General features: G+C 40.2%; 1 protein-coding gene across 1 annotated transcript in view; it reads left to right on the top strand.

Moving 5' to 3' along the window:
• LOC138683468 (microtubule-associated protein 1B-like) overlaps positions 1-14,884 on the top strand; it is a 69,015-nt gene extending 54,131 nt beyond the window's left edge. Inside the window, exons 5-7 of the mRNA XM_069775273.1 lie at positions 1,656-7,983; positions 10,242-10,480; positions 11,195-14,884. Coding sequence (XP_069631374.1) covers positions 1,656-7,983; positions 10,242-10,480; positions 11,195-11,350 — 6,723 coding nt within the window. The 3' untranslated portion in view covers positions 11,351-14,884. The remainder of the gene's footprint in view (positions 1-1,655; positions 7,984-10,241; positions 10,481-11,194) is intronic.
• Positions 14,885-17,780: the final 2,896 nt, after the last annotated feature.

Here is a 17,780-nt window from a genome sequence, read left to right as displayed (position 1 = left end):
ATGTTTGTTTGTGTACTAATCTGGAACCACCAAATATTGTTTTTTAGTTCAGACTAGAACAGAACAATAGCTCTTCATACTATGGCATAGAACTTTTTGTTTTCTGTGCCTTCATTTCAGTAGCTGGTTTTGGTACTAGCATGTTATCAAACACTGTCAAAATTAATGGAGTTATTCTAGATTTTCATTTTTGTGGTCCATAAGTTTAAAATCAAAATAATGACAAGAGCATTTTTAACTTGCTCTTTCTTTAGCCCTGAGTTTATATTTTTATTTATAAAACTATATCTAAAAAAAGCATTATGAATATATCATATATTGCCTGATATGATATAATATGTATTTTTATATATATTTGTGATGGTTTAACCCCGGACAGCAACTAAGCACCACACAGCCGCTCGCTCACTCCCCCCAGGTGGGATGGGGGAGAGAATCGGAAGGGTAAAAGCAAGAAAACTTGTGGGTTGAGATAAAGACATTTTAATAAGTAAAGCAAAAGCTGCGCACACAAGCAAAGCAAAACAAGGAATTCATTCACCACTTCCCATTGGCAGGCAGGTGTTCAGCCATCTCCAGGAAAGCAGGGCTCCATCATGTGCAACAGTTACTTGGGAAGATAAAATGCCATCACTCTGAACGTCCCCCCCTTCCTCCTCCTTCCCCCAGCTTTTATATGCTGAGCATGATGTCATATGGTCTGGAATATCCCTTTGGTCAGCTGGGGTCAGCTGTCCCAGCTGTGTCCCCTCCCAACTTCTTGTGCAACCCCAGCCTACTCACTGGCAGGGCAGTGTGAGAAGCAGAAAGGGCCTTGACTCTGTGTAAGCACTGCTCAGCAGTAACTAAAGCATCAGTGTGTTATCAACACTGTTTCCAGCACAGATCCAAAACATAGCCCCATACTAGCTACTATGAAGAAATTGAACTCTATGCCAGCCAAAACCAGCACAACAGAACATATATAAATATATGTACCTCACAATCTCACAAATGCTAAACTTGCAACTGTTTGGATTTCTGATGCAATAAATAATTTCTTAGTGTTCTGGAAAACTGTCCTGCAGTCTGGGAGTCAGGAGCCAGCCTGCAGAAAGAACTGTAGTAATGCTGGTGGTGTGGAATGCATCCTGTGTGAGGAGGGGGTGAGGAAGGCAGCTGCCCTGGGAGGATGCTGGCCTCCTCTGGGCTGCAGTTATTCTCTGCCTGTTAAGAGGATGTGCTATTTCCCTTAGATATTTGGCTGGCTCTTCTGGATGGGCAGCAGCAGCAGGGATACTCATGAGCCGACAGCAGAGACAGTGGCAGCTCTGGCAGCGTTAGCCTCATAGTCCTCATCCCTCTAAATATAAAAGCTTGTACTGTCCTCCTATAAAGGGTGGAGGAGGGAAGGGGGAACCTTGGGGCATTTTCCTCCTTTGGGCAATGAGGAAGGGACCTTTCCTCATAAGCTGCTCCTTTGTATTTAAAAAAATACAGTAGTAAACTAATTGTGCTAACAGGTTCCTTTAGCTTCTAGGGTGGGTACTCAACAGTGCAGAAGTGAATGAAAAAGGTTTTATCTATCTGATCAGGAAATATAATGTTCTGGCATTAATTGTCATTAAAAAATTAATTTACATGCATCTTCTTGTGTTTTTGTTTTACAACCCTAGATTGGAGAATTATTGAGCACCACACACCCTGCCAACAAAGCCAGCTTAACTCTTTTCTGCCCTGAGGAAGGAGACTGGAAAAATTCCAACCTTGACAGACACAACCTTCAAGACTTTATTAACATTAAACTCAACTCAGCTTCCATATTGCCCGAAATGGAAGGACTCTCTGAATTCACAGAGTATCTGTCAGAATCGGTAGAAGTGCCATCACCCTTTGACATTTTGGAACCTCCAACTTCAGGAGGCTTCTTGAAACTCTCCAAACCCTGCTGTTATATTTTCCCGGGTGGAAGAGGGGACTCTGCATTGTTTGCAGTGAATGGATTCAACATGCTTATCAATGGAGGATCTGAAAGAAAATCTTGCTTTTGGAAACTTATCCGGCACTTGGACAGGGTAGATTCCATTCTACTCACTCACATTGGAGATGATAACCTGCCAGGAATCAATAGCATGCTTCAGCGAAAGATAGCTGAATTAGAAGAGGAACAGTCCCAAGGGTCTACTACCAACAGTGACTGGATGAAAAATCTGATCTCACCTGATTTAGGAGTTGTATTCCTTAATGTACCTGAGAACCTGAAGAACCTGGATCCTAACTTTAGAGTAAAAAGGAGTGTAGAAGAAGCTCGTTTTACTCTCCAATATTTAAATAAATTGTCTATGAAACCAGAACCTCTTTTCAGAAATGTAGGAAATACCATTGATCCCATCATTTTATTTCAGAAAATGGGAGTTGGCAAACTTGAGATGTACGTGCTTAATCCTGTCAAAAATAGCAAAGAGATGCAATATTTTATGCAACAGTGGAGTGGTACTAGCAAAGATAAAGCTGAATTCCTGCTACAAAATGACCAAAAACTAGACATTCCATTATCCTATTTTACCTCTGTCTCATCCCTGATTGTGTGGCATCCAGCTAATCCTGCAGAAAAAATAATCCGAGTTCTGTTTCCTGGAAACAGCACCCAATATAATATTCTAGAAGGACTAGAAAAACTCAAACACTTAGACTTCCTTAAACAACCAATGGTTACACAAAAAGACCTAACTGGGAACATTGCTAGTCCAGCTGTGAAACAAGCAAAGTTGAAACAACGAACAGACAGCAAGGAGAGTCTGAAGCCTGCTGCAAAGACACCAAGCAAGCCTGTCAGAAAGGAATCTAAAGAAGAAACATCGGAGCCTGCAAAGCCTAGTCCAGCACCAGAAAAGCTTCAGAAATTGGAAAGCAAAGAAAAAGTTCCAGTTAAAAAAGAGAAACCAGCAAAAGTGGAGACCAAACCTATAGTAGCAGAAAAAGACGTAACAAGTAAAGAAGAGCAATTAGTAAAATCTGAAACTTCTGAAAAACAAGCTACAGATGTAAAACCAAAAGTGGCAAAGGAGAAGCCAGTGAAAAAGGAAGTCAAAGCAAAACCTGAAGAAAAGAAAGAGGAAAAAGAAAAAACAAAGAAAGAGGTTTCTAAAAAAGAGGAGAAAACACCCATCAAAAAAGAAGAAAAACCCCAAAAAGAAGAGATCAAGCAAGACGTTAAAAAAGAGGTGAAAAAGGAAGAGAAGAAGGAAACTAAGAAGGAAGTAAAGAAAGAAGCTCCACCAAAGGAAGTTAAAAAAGAAGGTAAAAAAGAAGAGAAGAAAGAAATTAAGAAGGAAGAAAAAGAAGTAAAAAAGGACATAAAAAAAGTTCCTAAAGAAACAAAGAAGACAGCTGCTCCTTCGACTGAAGTCAAAAAGCCAGCAGCAAAGCCTAAACCACAAAAGAAGGAGGAACCTGCTAAAAAAGAAGCAGTACCTGCTGGAAAGCCAAAGGAAAAAGGAAAAAATAAGACTGTGAAGAAGGAGATCAAAGTCAGTGGAGAGCAAGCTGCCCTTGCAGCAGTTGGAGCCACTGCCACAACTGTAGCAGCTGCAGAAATTACAGCTAGTGGAAAAGAACTTGAAGTGGAGAGATCCCTTATGTCTTCACCAGAGGATTTAACAAAGGATTTTGAGGAATTAAAAGCTGAAGAAGTAGAAACAATAAAAGAAACAAAATCTCAAGTTGCATTTATAGAGGATGAACTGAAACTCCCTGGCACAGAACAAAAAAAGGCCTTTGAAGTCCAAAAAGGAAAATTAGATAATGAAGGACCTGCCGAGTCCTCTGATGAAGGCATAACTACCACAGAGGCCGAGGGTGAGTGTGAACAAACACCTGAAGAATTGGAACCTGTGGAAAAGCACAGGGTTGATGACAATGAAAAGTTTGAAGATGAGGGAACTGGCTTGGAAGAATCATATGAAGCAGGAGATTATGAGGAAAAGGCAGAGACAGAAGAAGCTGAAGAACAAGGTGAAGATGAGGAACTAAAGACACCACTGGACACCACAAAACTATATATGGAGGAAGCAAGAAAAATGGAAGAGCGTTCAGAAGAAATAATGGCTGAAACAGATGCTAACATTAAAGCCAAAAAATATATTGAAAAGGCAGATGATGAGGCATCAGGCGAACTGGCTGAGGAAGACAGGGAAGAAGCAGTAGAAAAGGCAGAAACTGAAGAGACTGAAGAAGAGGAGGAAGACAAAGCAGAAGACATCAGAAATGAAGAGGAGACTGAAAAAATAGAAGCTGAAGAAGATTATGTGATGGCTGTGGTAGACAAAGCTGCAGAAGCTGGTGAAGTTAAAGATAAATATGGCCTACTCATAATTACACCAACAAAATGCTCAGAGCCTCAGTCTCCAGCAGTTGAACTGGCCTCTTCTATCCATGATGAAACATTACCAGGTGGTTCAGAAAGTGAAGCCACTGTTTCTGATGAAGAAGATAGAGAAGATCAACCTGAGGAATTCACTGCTACTTCAGGTTATACACAGTCTACCATCGAAATATCCAGTGAACCAACTCCAATGGATGAAATGTCTACGCCCCGGGATGTCATGAGTGATGAAACTAACAATGAGGAAAGTGAGTCACCTTCTCAAGAGTATATGAACATTACCAAGTATGAGACATCACTGTACTCTGAAGAATTTGCTAGACCTAAACTTTCTCCACTTCCAGATGCTTTTAATGGATTATCAGAAGGATCCAAAACAGAAGCCACAGAAGGTAAAGACTATAATGCCTCAGCTTCTACCATCTCACCACCTTCTTCATTAGAGGAAGACAAATTCTGCAAATCTGCATTCCAAGATGTATATTGGCAAAAAGGAAGTGAAATCCAAGGCACTGCCAAATTAGAAATCAAAGAACCCTATCCAGAAGATGGTGGAAAACGCAGTCCAGCCAAGAGTCCAGCTGAGAGTTTGTCCCCTCCATCACCCATTGCCAAAACACCACTGAGTGAACGTAGTGTGAACTTTTCGCTCACTCCCAATGAGATCAAGGTCTTGGCTGAGCCTGTCCCCATTGCTACAATGCCTGATGTACATCAAGAAGTTGCTGAAGAGCACTGTGCAAGCCCTGAAGATAAAACATTAGAAATAGCATCTCCCTCCCAGTCTGCTGCTGGTAGTGCTGGCCACACACCTTATTATCAGTCTCCCACTGATGAAAAATCAAGTCAGCTTCCCTCTGAAACCAGTGAAAAGTCAACAGAAGCTCCTGTTAGCTTTGAACTCAATGAAGTCAAAGATGAGTCTGCAAAACCCAGAATAAGCCCTATGGATGAGCCTGTGCCAGATTCAGAATCTCCTATTGAAAAGGTTCTCTCGCCTCTACGGAGCCCACCACTGATAGGTTCAGAGACTGCTTATGATACATTTTTGAGTGCTGATGTAAAGTCTCCCACCAGAGATTATGCAAGTCCTTCTGAGGGGAAACCTGAAAAAGAAAAATCACCTGTTCAGATGAGCCCAGCTTCTGAAGCCAGCTCTGTGGGCCTTTTCCAAGAAAAACAAGATGAAAAAAGCATGGAGTTTATGGTAATTAAGGAAAGCTTCAGCCTAGAAAGGAAAATGGAGGATACAGAACCCAGCAGCTCCCAGTCTTCACTGGTCTTGGATGAGCGGAAGTTAGCAGGTGATCTCTCACCTACTCAAATAGATATCGGTCAGTTCAGTTCCTTAAAAGAAGACACCAAAATGTCAATTTCTGAAGGCACTGTTTCTGACAAGTCTGCAACTCCGGTTGATGAGGTTGTAGCAGAAGACACCTATTCCCATATAGAAGGAGTAGCTTCTGTCTCTACAGCATCTGTTGCTACTAGTTCATTTCTAGAACCAACTACTGATGATGTATCTCCTTCTTTGCATGCTGAGGTTGGATCCCCCCACTCTACTGAAGTTGATGATTCCCTTTCAGTGTCAGTTGTACAAACACCAACAACATTTCAGGAAACAGACATGTCTCCATCTAAGGAAGAGTGCCCAAGGCCCATGTCAATTTCTCCACCAGATTTCTCACCTAAAACTGCAAAATCAAGAACCCCAGTGCACGATCACAGATCTGAGCAGTCAACTATGTCAGTAGAATTTGGTCAGGAGTCCCCTGAGCAGTCTTTAGCAATGGACTTTAGTAGGCAATCTCCAGACTATCCTACTGTAGGCACTAGTATACACCATATATCTGAAAATGGACCCACAGAAGTAGATTATAGCCCTTCAGATATACAGGAGCCTATTTTTGCACCGAAGATTTCCCCTGTGGAGCAGTCATCTTACCCTCAGGAGAAGGATATTTCAGAAATTATTTCAGTTTCTCAAATTGAAGCTTCATCCTCAACTTCATCAGCTCATACACCTTCCCAGTTAACTTCGCCACTGCCAGAAGAAACTTTTTCAGGTGCTGTTCCACCCAGAGATATGTCACTACATTCTTCTTTTACCTCAGAAAAGGCACAGAGCCTAGGAGAAAAGCTGTCACCAAACTCCGACCTATCTCCATTAACTCCAAGGGAATCTTCTCCTCTGTACACTCCTAGTTTTACAGATTCACCTCCTGCAATCACAGAAGCAGTATCAGCTAGTCACACATCTTCGTTGTCGCTGCAAGTGTCTTCTGTCAAAGCATTTGGTTACCAGGAACCCCTGACAAAGCACAGTCCAGAACCTTTAATCAGCCCAGAAAAAGAAGATTCAGAGAAAAGCAGAAGGTCACCAGAAGAACTTAGTTATTCTTACAAGGCCACAGAGAAAACTACTAGGTCACCAGAGGATATTAGATACTCCTATGAGGCAGTTGCAAAATCTAGATCACTTCAGGCCACAGATTATTCCTATGAGATAACAGGGAAAGCTACTAGGTCACCTGAGGCCAGAAATTATTCTTATGAGATGACAGGGAAAACCATGAGGTCACCAGGAGTCACAGATTATTCCTATGAGATAATTGAGAAAACCACCAAATCACTTGAGGTCACAGATTATTCCTATGAGAGAATTGGGAAAGCTACCAGATCACCCGATGCTATGGATTACTCCTATGAGACAACAGGGAAAGCCACCAGCTCACCTGAAGCCACAGATTACTCATTTGAGATAACTGGGAAAACCACCAGGTCATCCAAAGCTACTAGCTATTCCTATAAAGCAAGTGCACATTTTACTCCAGGAAAATTGTTAGCAGAATCCCATCAAGATGTTGACTTATGCCTTGTGTCCTCCTGCGAATATAAACATCCTAAACCTGAACTTTCACCCTCATTTATCAACCCAAATCCCCTTGAGTGGTTTGCAAGTGAAGAACAGTCTCAAGATCAAGAGAAGCCATTAACTCAATCTGGGGGAGCCCAGCCACCTTCTGGGGGAAAGCAGCAAGGGCGCCAGTGTGACGAAACCCCTCCCACATCCATGAGTGAGTCTGCCCCATCTCAGACTGATTCAGATGTTCCCCCTGAGACTGAGGAATGCCCTTCCATCACTGCAGATGCTAACATTGACTCAGAAGATGAATCAGAAACCATTCCGACAGACAAGACAATTATGTACAAACAAATTGACCCACCACCTGTCCTGATGCAGGATCACAGCCCTTCCCCTAGGCACCCTGATGTCTCCATGGTTGATCCAGAGACTTTGCCCACCAATCAGAATTTGGGTAAACCTTTGAAGAAGGACCTCAAAGAAAAGGCAAAGACAAAAAAGCAGGGTACCAAGACCAAGTCATCTTCTCCTGTTAAAAAAAGTGATGGTAAATCAAAACAAGTGGCTTCACCAAAACCAGCTGTAAAAGAATCTTTAGACAAAATTTCCAAAACAGCTTCTCCAAAAAAGAAGGAGTCTATGGAGAAGGCAACCAAAAATCTCTCTAATCCAGAAGTAAAGTCTCGAGTCGAAGATAAGGACACCAAGAATGCAGCAAATACAACGTCCAAGTCAGCAAAGACTGCAACCACAGGTAAAGACAGATAGGAGTTCCCTAATGTTAAGATTTTCTTAGTTGTTGTAGTGAAGTTAGGTTGCCTTTATATCAGCTGAGAATGTGGTTTGTAGCAAACCCCCAAAGAAAGTCCATGTTTTAAATATAAATCTGGCATGTTAAGGCTACATTTAAATGAATGAAATTCACTGAATTAACTTTTGCAATCTGAGAAACTTGATGTGTCAGTTTGCTCAGATGTAAAGAATTAGAGTACATCAAATATAAAGAACTTAATACTAGCTGTCTGAATTGTTAACCAACTAATAGAATTAAAAGTACCACTTTTGTAGGTGAAGTGAAATCAGTAGTAAAGTGAACCACTTTATTCATTGTAAGAATCATGTAGGCACAACACTCTTAACATAAAATAATGCAATTTAATATTGTGAGAGGCAAAAGTACTATCAGACATTGGATGCTTTTATTACTTTGCTGGATTAATTTTAAAAAGAGTATTTAAAAAAATGATAACAGTAGTAAGAGCACTTTCAGTGAACTGAGCATGTATATCACATAATCCAGTTAAAGTTTTATGCCATCAGTGATGACTAAACATACAGAAAATTAATGTAATTTTGAATCACTGTTGTGTATTCTAAGTAGTAATAAAATATGAATTAGATTACTGAAGGAGGCATTGTGCTAATATGTTGTTTCTGGCAGATCTTGTTAGAGAGTGTTTTGGGGATACTTTGATTTTGCTGTTGTCAGGACTGATGTTCTACTGAAAGCTTTTTACAAGGAGCAGGTCTAGGATTCAGTACAAGCAAACCAGCATTCAGCTATCTGTAGCTTTCCCATTTTAAGTGGTCTGCTGTTCCTTTCTTACACCATCATTTGCATGTCTCCATTAGTAGATGCTTTTCAAAGCAGCAGTACAGTTCCTCATGCTGTACATTTCTCCAGCACTTTAGCTTTAGATTAGATTCTTCTTTCTTGAAGCATACTTCTCAGGATTTATGCTAGAGCTGAAGACAAGGCCCTATTTGATAAAGACATTTAAGTGTAAAATGTAATGTTTAATATTTTATCCAATGTTGGTATCCACAATTCAGAAAGATGTATCACAGATTTTTAATGATGAAAGATGATAAAAGATTTTGTAACATACCCAATAGTTAAAAACTCTCTAATTCAGGAAATCTTATTATGATGCTTATTTGGCATATTGCCCTATGATGAATGTGGCAGGTCACACTAGACAATTGTATTGGATTTTCCTGGCTTTACAATATGTGATCCTAAATAGAGTGTATTGCTCAGATAATTTAGTTTACCAAACTTCATCCTCTGTGACATCATGAGAAGACCAATTAAACATAAATGGTGATCATCTGGATACAATTGCTGGTTTAATCCTGATTGTCAGTTCACACCGTGATCCAGTGTAGCAAAAGCAGCTTTTTTTGGTAGTATTTTTAATGTGAGTGTTTAAACTTTGAACTTCCTTTTGACTGAATCTCTTCTTAGAACAGATACTACACTATGTATAGCAGCAAAAACATGCTTCCCTCTACTTTTCGTGATAAGTGGCTAGTTTGTGTATGCAAATAAGGATCCAGCAGGCAAACAAACACTTGTTCTCAGTTTCCGGAAGTAATTGCTTTAGGAAGTTTCTCTGTTCTCCCAAATTCCTCTTTTCCCCTCTTTCTGCTCACATGTAGTAGCTTCCTGATGTACCTGTAAGACAGTCTAAGCATATCAACAGCTACTATGTCTTGGTATGTGCTGATACCCCAGATCTCAGGATCACTTCTGCATGGCTCCCTGTGTGACCCTAGCTTTTATAATCATGCATACCTGAGGCTTTTGAAAAGCTGTCCTTCTTAACTTGAAAAATAATACTGCCATTTATTGAATGGTAATTCTGTAATCACAGCCCTGTGTAGTAATTGTTGGATAATAGTAGTATATTATACTGGGAAAGGTTCAGTCAAATGTTGGTTATGTGGTAATGAGTTTTTATTGTATTATATAGTTAATTACTTTTATTCCATTTTTATTCCTCCCAGTACAATCGTAATTGGCATACAACAAAGCTGGAATGTGTCATTAGATGTAGGAGGGTAATGCCATAATTGTTTCAGGGGACACAGAAGTACAATTGTAGCTATGAAATGCTTAACCAACACTAGCAATTTTAAGAATATAATCTCAGTGGTTATAATGGTAATTAATAAATGCATGTTTTTAACCAGCCTGTGATATATTATTTTGTTGTTTGATTTCCAAAGGACCTGGGAATAGTAAATCAGCAAAATCTACAGCGGTGCCTCCAGGACCTCCGGTGTATTTGGATCTGGTGTACATTCCTAACCACAGCAATAGCAAGAATGTCAATGTTGAGTTTTTCAAGAGGGTGCGGTCATCCTACTACGTGGTGAGCGGGAATGATTCTGCAGCTGAGGAGCCAAGCAGGGCTGTTCTGGACTCCCTGCTGGAGGGCAAGGCCCAGTGGGAGAATAACATGCAGGTAGGCTCTTCACTAGTATTTCTACCTGGAAATTTAATCTTCTCTGGGAAACAACTACAGGAAGTCAGAGCGCCTCTGGAGTGGGCAGCGGCTGCTGGAGACAGGAGTTCCCAGTCTGGGCACCTTGTTTCACCAGTGATGTGAGTGGACACCCAAGTGAAGCATAGAGCTGCACCATACTCAGCTGCTCCCCCATTTTTGGCCCTTCTGACCTGTCTCTGGAGAATAAAACAGTTGGGAACTGGTTTACAGGGCCATTTGGCTATTTCATCTTGTTGCTATACCATATATGATCCAAGTTTGGAAACCTTGCAGTTTGTATGTTGGAAAGAAAAGTGAATGTTTCATGGTTTATATGGTAATCACGTACACTTGGAAACTTCATGTGCCTTTCCAACATGATAAATAAGTAAACAAAATATTTGGCCATAATCTGAAGAGCTATCAGTGCAGACTACAGACTGCTACTTCTCTGGAAAGTTGCATCTCAGCACCTTAGAGAACCAAGGTTTTATTTTGATAAACTGCTTTTTTACAGTCATTTTATCTTATCTACATGTTTATTTCCTTTTATCCATCCATTTATTTAAGTATTTATTGCATAAAGACCCACTCTTTCCAAAAGGGAATCATACTTGTTACTTACAAAGACATTTTTCTTATCAGTTGTTTCTGTTGTCCATTCCTCAGGAGTTCTCCGGTTTTGTGTTGCAGGTGACCTTAATCCCAACCCATGACTCAGAAGTGATGAGGGAATGGTACCAAGAGACCCATGAGAAACAGCAGGACCTCAACATCATGGTTTTGGCAAGCAGCAGCACTGTTGTTATGCAAGATGAATCTTTTCCTGCATGCAAGATTGAACTGTAAGAACAAGACCATGCACCACAAGATTTAACTTTGTTTCCAGAAATTCTTCAGTTTGAAAACACCTTTTCTAAAAATTCAACCCATCTTTTTCAACTGCTGAACTGTATACCTGCAAAATGCTATACTGTATCACGGTGATGCAAGTCACTAATATTTTTCAGTCTTTGCTGATTGCTAAGGGAAATAACAGCATTCCCATAGTAGGGTTCAAATTACTGTGAAAATACAGATCCAGTTTCATCTCCGCTAAATGTTTGGAAACCATGTACTAGCAACCCCAACTGACTTCTGCCAGGTAGAGGCATTTGTCCTCTAAAGAAACACGAAGAGAGAGAAAGAGAGAGAGGGGTAGGAGGATAAAGTAATAAATAATTAGATCTCCAGTAGTCTCATGGCAATAGCTGTATCGCTTGCTGCAGTTTGTTTATGCACTCACATGAAAAGGAAGTTTTAAATTTGTATCAATCTGAGCTATCACAAAGGAGGTCCTTACTTTACAGAATTAAGTTAGCTGGAAAATAAGAAGCAGCAGAATGTGGTTAGGAAGGGATGTACAACCTAAACACTCATTAGCAGTTTTCCACTTTAATTTTAACTCTGCATACTGACATACCATAACAATCGTAGGCCAAATACGCACGTAGTCTGAACCCCATTCAGAATTCTAAAACCTTTCTTTCAACATGCAGAATTGTTGGTCTAAGGCATGCTCCCAGTAAAAATCCGCTCACTCCAGTCAGAACTGACCAGTCCACATGCTTAAACACCCATGTCCACTGTCAATTAACTGAAGCAAAATACCAAAGCAGTTGGGAGTACATACAGTAGACAATTTGCCTTAGAAAGTGACTTGAATGTACAAAGAAACTTGATGCACTTATTTTTTAATGTTGAGACAGCAAATTTATAAAACATCTGTGTAGGATTTTAGTTACACCAGTAAAGAAGTGTGAGTGTGCATGTGTAGTACTAGAAACCTATCTGACTGGTCAAACAGCTTGGTGCTATGAATTACGTATGTTAGTTCTGTGAACAATTCATTGATGCACCAGGACAGATCAACAAGGCAAGATGAGCATTTTTTTTGAAAGCTTCTTCTGTACTGTGGAAGCAAGATTGAAGTGGTGTCCAGTAGCAGAGTTGTAAAACTTAGTGAAACATTCAGGATGATGAAAGAGGTTACCTGCGAGTCTGTACAGTATTCAACCTTCCTTTGTCTTACCTTATTTTGTTTAATTTAAGAGTAAATATGGGAACAAATGTACAGAAACCTTTTTTTTTTTTTTTTTAGTGCTGCATGAACTTTTAATAGCTTTTTGACAAAAGTTTTCATTTACAGGAAAATGCAAAGAAAAATTTTTCAGGTGAAGGTAATTTTTTTAGTAGTTTTGTAAGATTAATTGATAATGCTGTTTAAGGTTCTAGTGAGAATGGATATTGAGGTAAGATTTATTGAAAATAGTCAACTGCCAATACCTTTTTGGGGGCGGGGGGGAGGGGCACCCTGGTGGTAAGATTAACCTATTGATGATGACAGAAAATGGGATTTGAAATGTTGATTGCCTAATATTTACAAGGGTGTAACCTACATTCTCAATCCTCACAAGATCATGAAAAAAGATGGAATAAGCAATAAGCTAAAATAAGTCCCTCCCCTTCCCTCCCCTTCCCTCCCCTCCCCTCCCCTCCCCTTCCCTCCCCTCCTTCCTCTCTCTCTTCCTTTCCCCCTTCCTTTCCTTCTCTAGACTGCTTGCAGCAGAACAGCATGTAGAACAGTTCAGTCATTTAAGACAGTTTGGATTTCTTAGTCTCAGAAGTTTTATCCCAATAAAAAAAAAATTGTTACATTGTAGGTGGTTTGCAAATCTGAATTTAAAGAAGGTGTAAAGGCCTCCAAAATGAAGAGATGTGCTGGTCTGTATGATTCACCATTATGGCTCGTATTAAGTTTCACAGTGTAGGGAACTATGACCTCATTTTATTTTATTTACTTATAATTTATTTCAGTTTTACATTGTTAGGATATTTTTGTTTAGCAAGTACATGTTTGCACTCATAATTTTTATAAGGGTTTTTTTATACTGCTTTAGGGCCCTTTAAATGTGGGCTCCTGAGGCCTGTTTAATGCTGTGAATTACTGTTTGTCAATTGTTGGGGTTTTTGATTTATTTTTAATGTCTTCCTTTTTTTAGGTATCTCTAGCGATGCTGTTTTATTTATTGCTATAGCTTTTAAGTCATTAAGAATAACTCAGAATGACTGTGGCAGAAAAGGCAGATGGAAATGTATTGTGAAAACAAGCACGTTTGCTGGATTCATAATCATTCACTTAAAATTGCTTTTGTAATACATAGTCTTCAAAGTTATAGGCAAAATGTTTGGCAGAATAGTTGTACTATTTCTACAATTCTGCTTTGTCTACTTTCTTATATAGGTCAGATTTCAAACTTTTTGAGTGGGTGGGAACAGACTTTATGACAATATCTGAAATGGTTTGTACCTCTGCTTTGGTAGAAAATCTAAGTACAGCAGTGGTCCTGAGACTAATCTCACTTATGCCATTTACTCTTGTGAATCAGGAGCAATTTCACTACAGTCAGGGAAGTTAGAGTCATTTGGTCCTACTTGTAAATGAAATTAGAATCAAGCCTTAAATCTCCCCAAGTAAGTTTGTGATGGCTCAAGCATTTGTTTTACTTTAAAATTAATAATAATTAGGCAGCTACAGCTGATCTTAAAATGTTCATTCATTTTTTGCTGCTACAAGAGTATTAAAAACCCAGTCTGGCTATTCTGAGGTATTGTAATGCCTGTTCCATCCATTCCCTTTTAAATGGTAATCACACCTGGGTGTAACACAGCAATGAACTCCATTAGCTCCTCTTGCCCTTAATGTCTTTCCTGCCTGTGGAACTAATCTAACTGTGCTAATCATAATACTACACAATTAGTTTAGTAACAGTCATCAAAATGTACCATGTACATTAATGATGAGTGTTGTTGATCAGCATAGATTTCTAGGAGCATGGTTTGTTATTGGTTAATTATAAAGATTCAATAGGACACTCCATGTAAATGATGGTATTACCCATAACAACATCCCCAGTCATGATCTTTATGCTATTACTATACTGCTTCATAAATCCAATGAAGAATTAACTTTAGAGATCACACCCCACTCCTGAACTTGGACAGGGCCTCTCTTGCATGCCTTTTCAAAGTCCTGTGGTGGGTCTGACTTCACTGACCTGTATTTTTCACCCCATCTTTCATAGAATTCACTTTTGATTTTTTTATTATTATCTTACATACTGTGGTGAATGGAGGTAACTGTGTATATGAATGGGTTTTTTTAATTGTCTACAATAGCTTATGCATTTTAGGAGAGTTCTGGTACTCATTTACTAAGATTTAATCAGTTTGTTAATTGAATTTTCAATCCTTCCCACCACAAGCAAGTCAGCTCCAAAGAGCACTTACTGTGCATTTAGGACATTACTGTCATATCCTTCTCTTTGTTCATTTGTTGCAAGAGGTTCTTGCTCAGTAATGATGTTTTGAGAGAAATAGTAATTTTGTTGGTTTATTAGAAAAGGAAAAAGTATAAAGTTTACACTTGTAAGAAACTGTAAGCTTTCATCTTTTCACTTAATTGAACAAAACACTAAAAGCAACTAAGGGTAAGCATTTCTTAGAATGCAATTATATTATTCACCTGGTTTAAAAATGTTTGCTATTTAAAATAAAAAAAAGAAAAAAGTCTGTGTGTTGTGACTTTACAAAAAATCTACAAAAATAAGTAACTAAATAAAACAATGGCATAAAAATATTGAAAGGAAAAAAATAAGAAGAAAAAAAAAAGCTTCTCTGCACTAGACTAGCTAGGAGCTCCAGATGTCAGAGCTACCTCTTCAAGACTGGGCTGTAATCACAACTGTAAAAGAGGAAATCTGAAATATGCTTTCAGGCATTTGCATGCAGCCATCACCTTCCAAACTATGGAAAGAAACAGTCTTGTTGCTGGCTGAGAAGCACCTCACACACCTTCTCTCATTCTGAATGGTGTTTGTGTCAGTCTGCAGCTGTGTATGGTATTATGTCTTCTAATCCTGCATCACTTCTATCCAGTCATATCTAATGTAGAAAATTAGTTTCCAGTGAAAGTAATATGTAGTGCTTTTATGATATTTGTGTGCAATGTTGCCTCTTCCATTGAGGATATTTGATGTAAAGGAAACAAACTCAGTTCCACAATAAAATACAAAAGTGGTAAAGTGGTGTTGACATTTCTTGTCTTTGTGTATGTACACATTTTTGTAAGTTTTCCCTTTCCTTCAGTCATGATTACCTACTATATGGGCTTTTTCTCAAAAGATCAGTGACTATTTAAATGCTAGATAAAAACCAATCTTTATTTAGAAACTGAAAAATAAATGCTAAAGATTACTTTTATCTCTTGTGGTGTAAAACATTACCATGATGTCGCTTCTTTTTGTTCTCATTTCTGTATCCCTCAGCAGCAGGAGAAAACACCTCATTTTCAGTAAGTACATGTTCAAGGGGCTGTGTCAGAGATGATACCCAATAAAACTACATCGCTGAGGCGAGCAGCTCCGGTGCTGGCACGATCCGCAGCGGAGCGCTCTAGCGCGATGCACAGATGGGTTTCCTGAACCTGGGAAACCTCAGGGGAGCGTAGAGAGCTGCCAGGAGCCCGCAGCTCACGCAACAGCAGCTGATGAGACCTAGGCGGGGCCAGGAGCAACGGCAGCCAAGCCCCCCCCCCCCCCCGTATAAAAGAAGCCCCTAGAGAATACTAGCAACTAGGGCAGGCAAACAGGGTGTGGCATGGCAGTTTGTGCAGAAGGGTGCTGACGCTCTGCCAGCTCAACCAGGGAGCAATGGTATCCACCTGGCAGAAGGCCGTGGCCTCTCTAAGCTCTGCACCCACCACGATTGATGCAGCTTCCCAGACAGAGCTCCGGTGGGAACATGCTGCCACACAGGTGTCAGGCTGCAGGCTGTGCCCTGCTCTTATGCCAGTACCCGATGGCAGTAGTGAGCACACCTGTGGGAGGTGCACCCAGGTAGAAGAACTCCTCTGCTTACTGACAGAGCTCCGGGAGGAGGTGAGTAGGTTGAGGAATATCAGGGAGTGTGAGGGAGAGATAGACTACTGGAATCGCACCCTACCTTCCCTGAGACAGGCCCAACAGGTAGACAGGATGCATGACACAGAGGATTCCCTATCCTCTCTTCACCTGGCTGAACACAGTGACTTAAGGGATAGGGGGCAATGGCAACAAGTTCCTGCCTGGTGCAGCAGGTGTGTCTCCTCTGTCACTACCCCACCTTCCCAGGTGCCCTTGCATAATACGTACAAGGCTCTGCAAGTGGAACCGAACAATAATGAGGATGATGGTTCATCTAGCTTGGAGCTGTTGCCAAGGTTAAGTCAGCCTACGCTCTGCATCAAAACTACTTCCGTAAAGAAAAAAAGAGAGATCACTGTCATAGGAGACTGACTCCTGAGGGGAACAGAAGGCCACATATGCAGACCAGACCCACTTCTTGGGGAAGTCTGCTGCCTTCCTGGGGCCCAAGTTAAAGATGTGAAGAAAAAACTTCCTACCCTGGTATGGCCCTCAGATTATTATCTGTTATTGATTTTTCAGGTAGGCAGTGATGAAGTTGCAACAAGAAGTCCAAGGGCAATGAAGAGAGACTTCAGGGCCTTGGGATGACTGGTTAAGGGATCAGGAGCACAAGTAGTGTTCTCTATCATTCCAGTTGCAGGGAATGATGAGGGAAGAAACAGGATGAGCCAGCAGATCAATACCTGGCTCTGAGCCCAGTGTCTAGTATAACATTACAAGGAATTTTTGTGCTTCCCGGGGTGATTGATGCGGACTACACAGGTCGCATTTATGCTATGATTTGGACGCCGTCTCCACCAGTATCGATACAGGAAGGAAGCAGAATTGCACAGCTAGTCCCTTTTAAAGCAAATGTATCATGTAAGGTTAATCAACAGCATGGCAATGCAGGGTTTGGATCTACGGGATTAGAAGCTCAAATTATGTGGTCAATGGAGATCAATAAAACAAAACCTAGCATATCAGTAGAGTTACAAAATGCAAAGAACAGGCCAGAAAAAATAAAATTACAAGCATTAGTGGACACTGGAGCAGATGTAACAGTTCTGTTGTGGGAGGACTGGCCTGTCACTTGGGAGCTTTCTGAGATGGATTCGAAACTGTTCGGTGTGGGAGGATTATCAAAAACTTGACAAAGCAAATATATGATTCAATTGATTTGTCAAAATTCAGTTTCTTATATCAAACCTTATGTAACCAATATCCCTATGAACCTGATAGGCAGGGATGCATTAAGTCAAATGGGATGTGTGCTTAGTACAGGAGACAATTTT

Source organism: Haliaeetus albicilla, chromosome W (genome assembly GCF_947461875.1).
Source record: "Haliaeetus albicilla chromosome W, bHalAlb1.1, whole genome shotgun sequence".
Taxonomy (NCBI): Eukaryota; Metazoa; Chordata; class Aves; order Accipitriformes; family Accipitridae; genus Haliaeetus; species Haliaeetus albicilla.
Note: the sequence above shows the minus strand (reverse complement) of the source record. Positions and strands in the feature narration are given on the sequence as shown.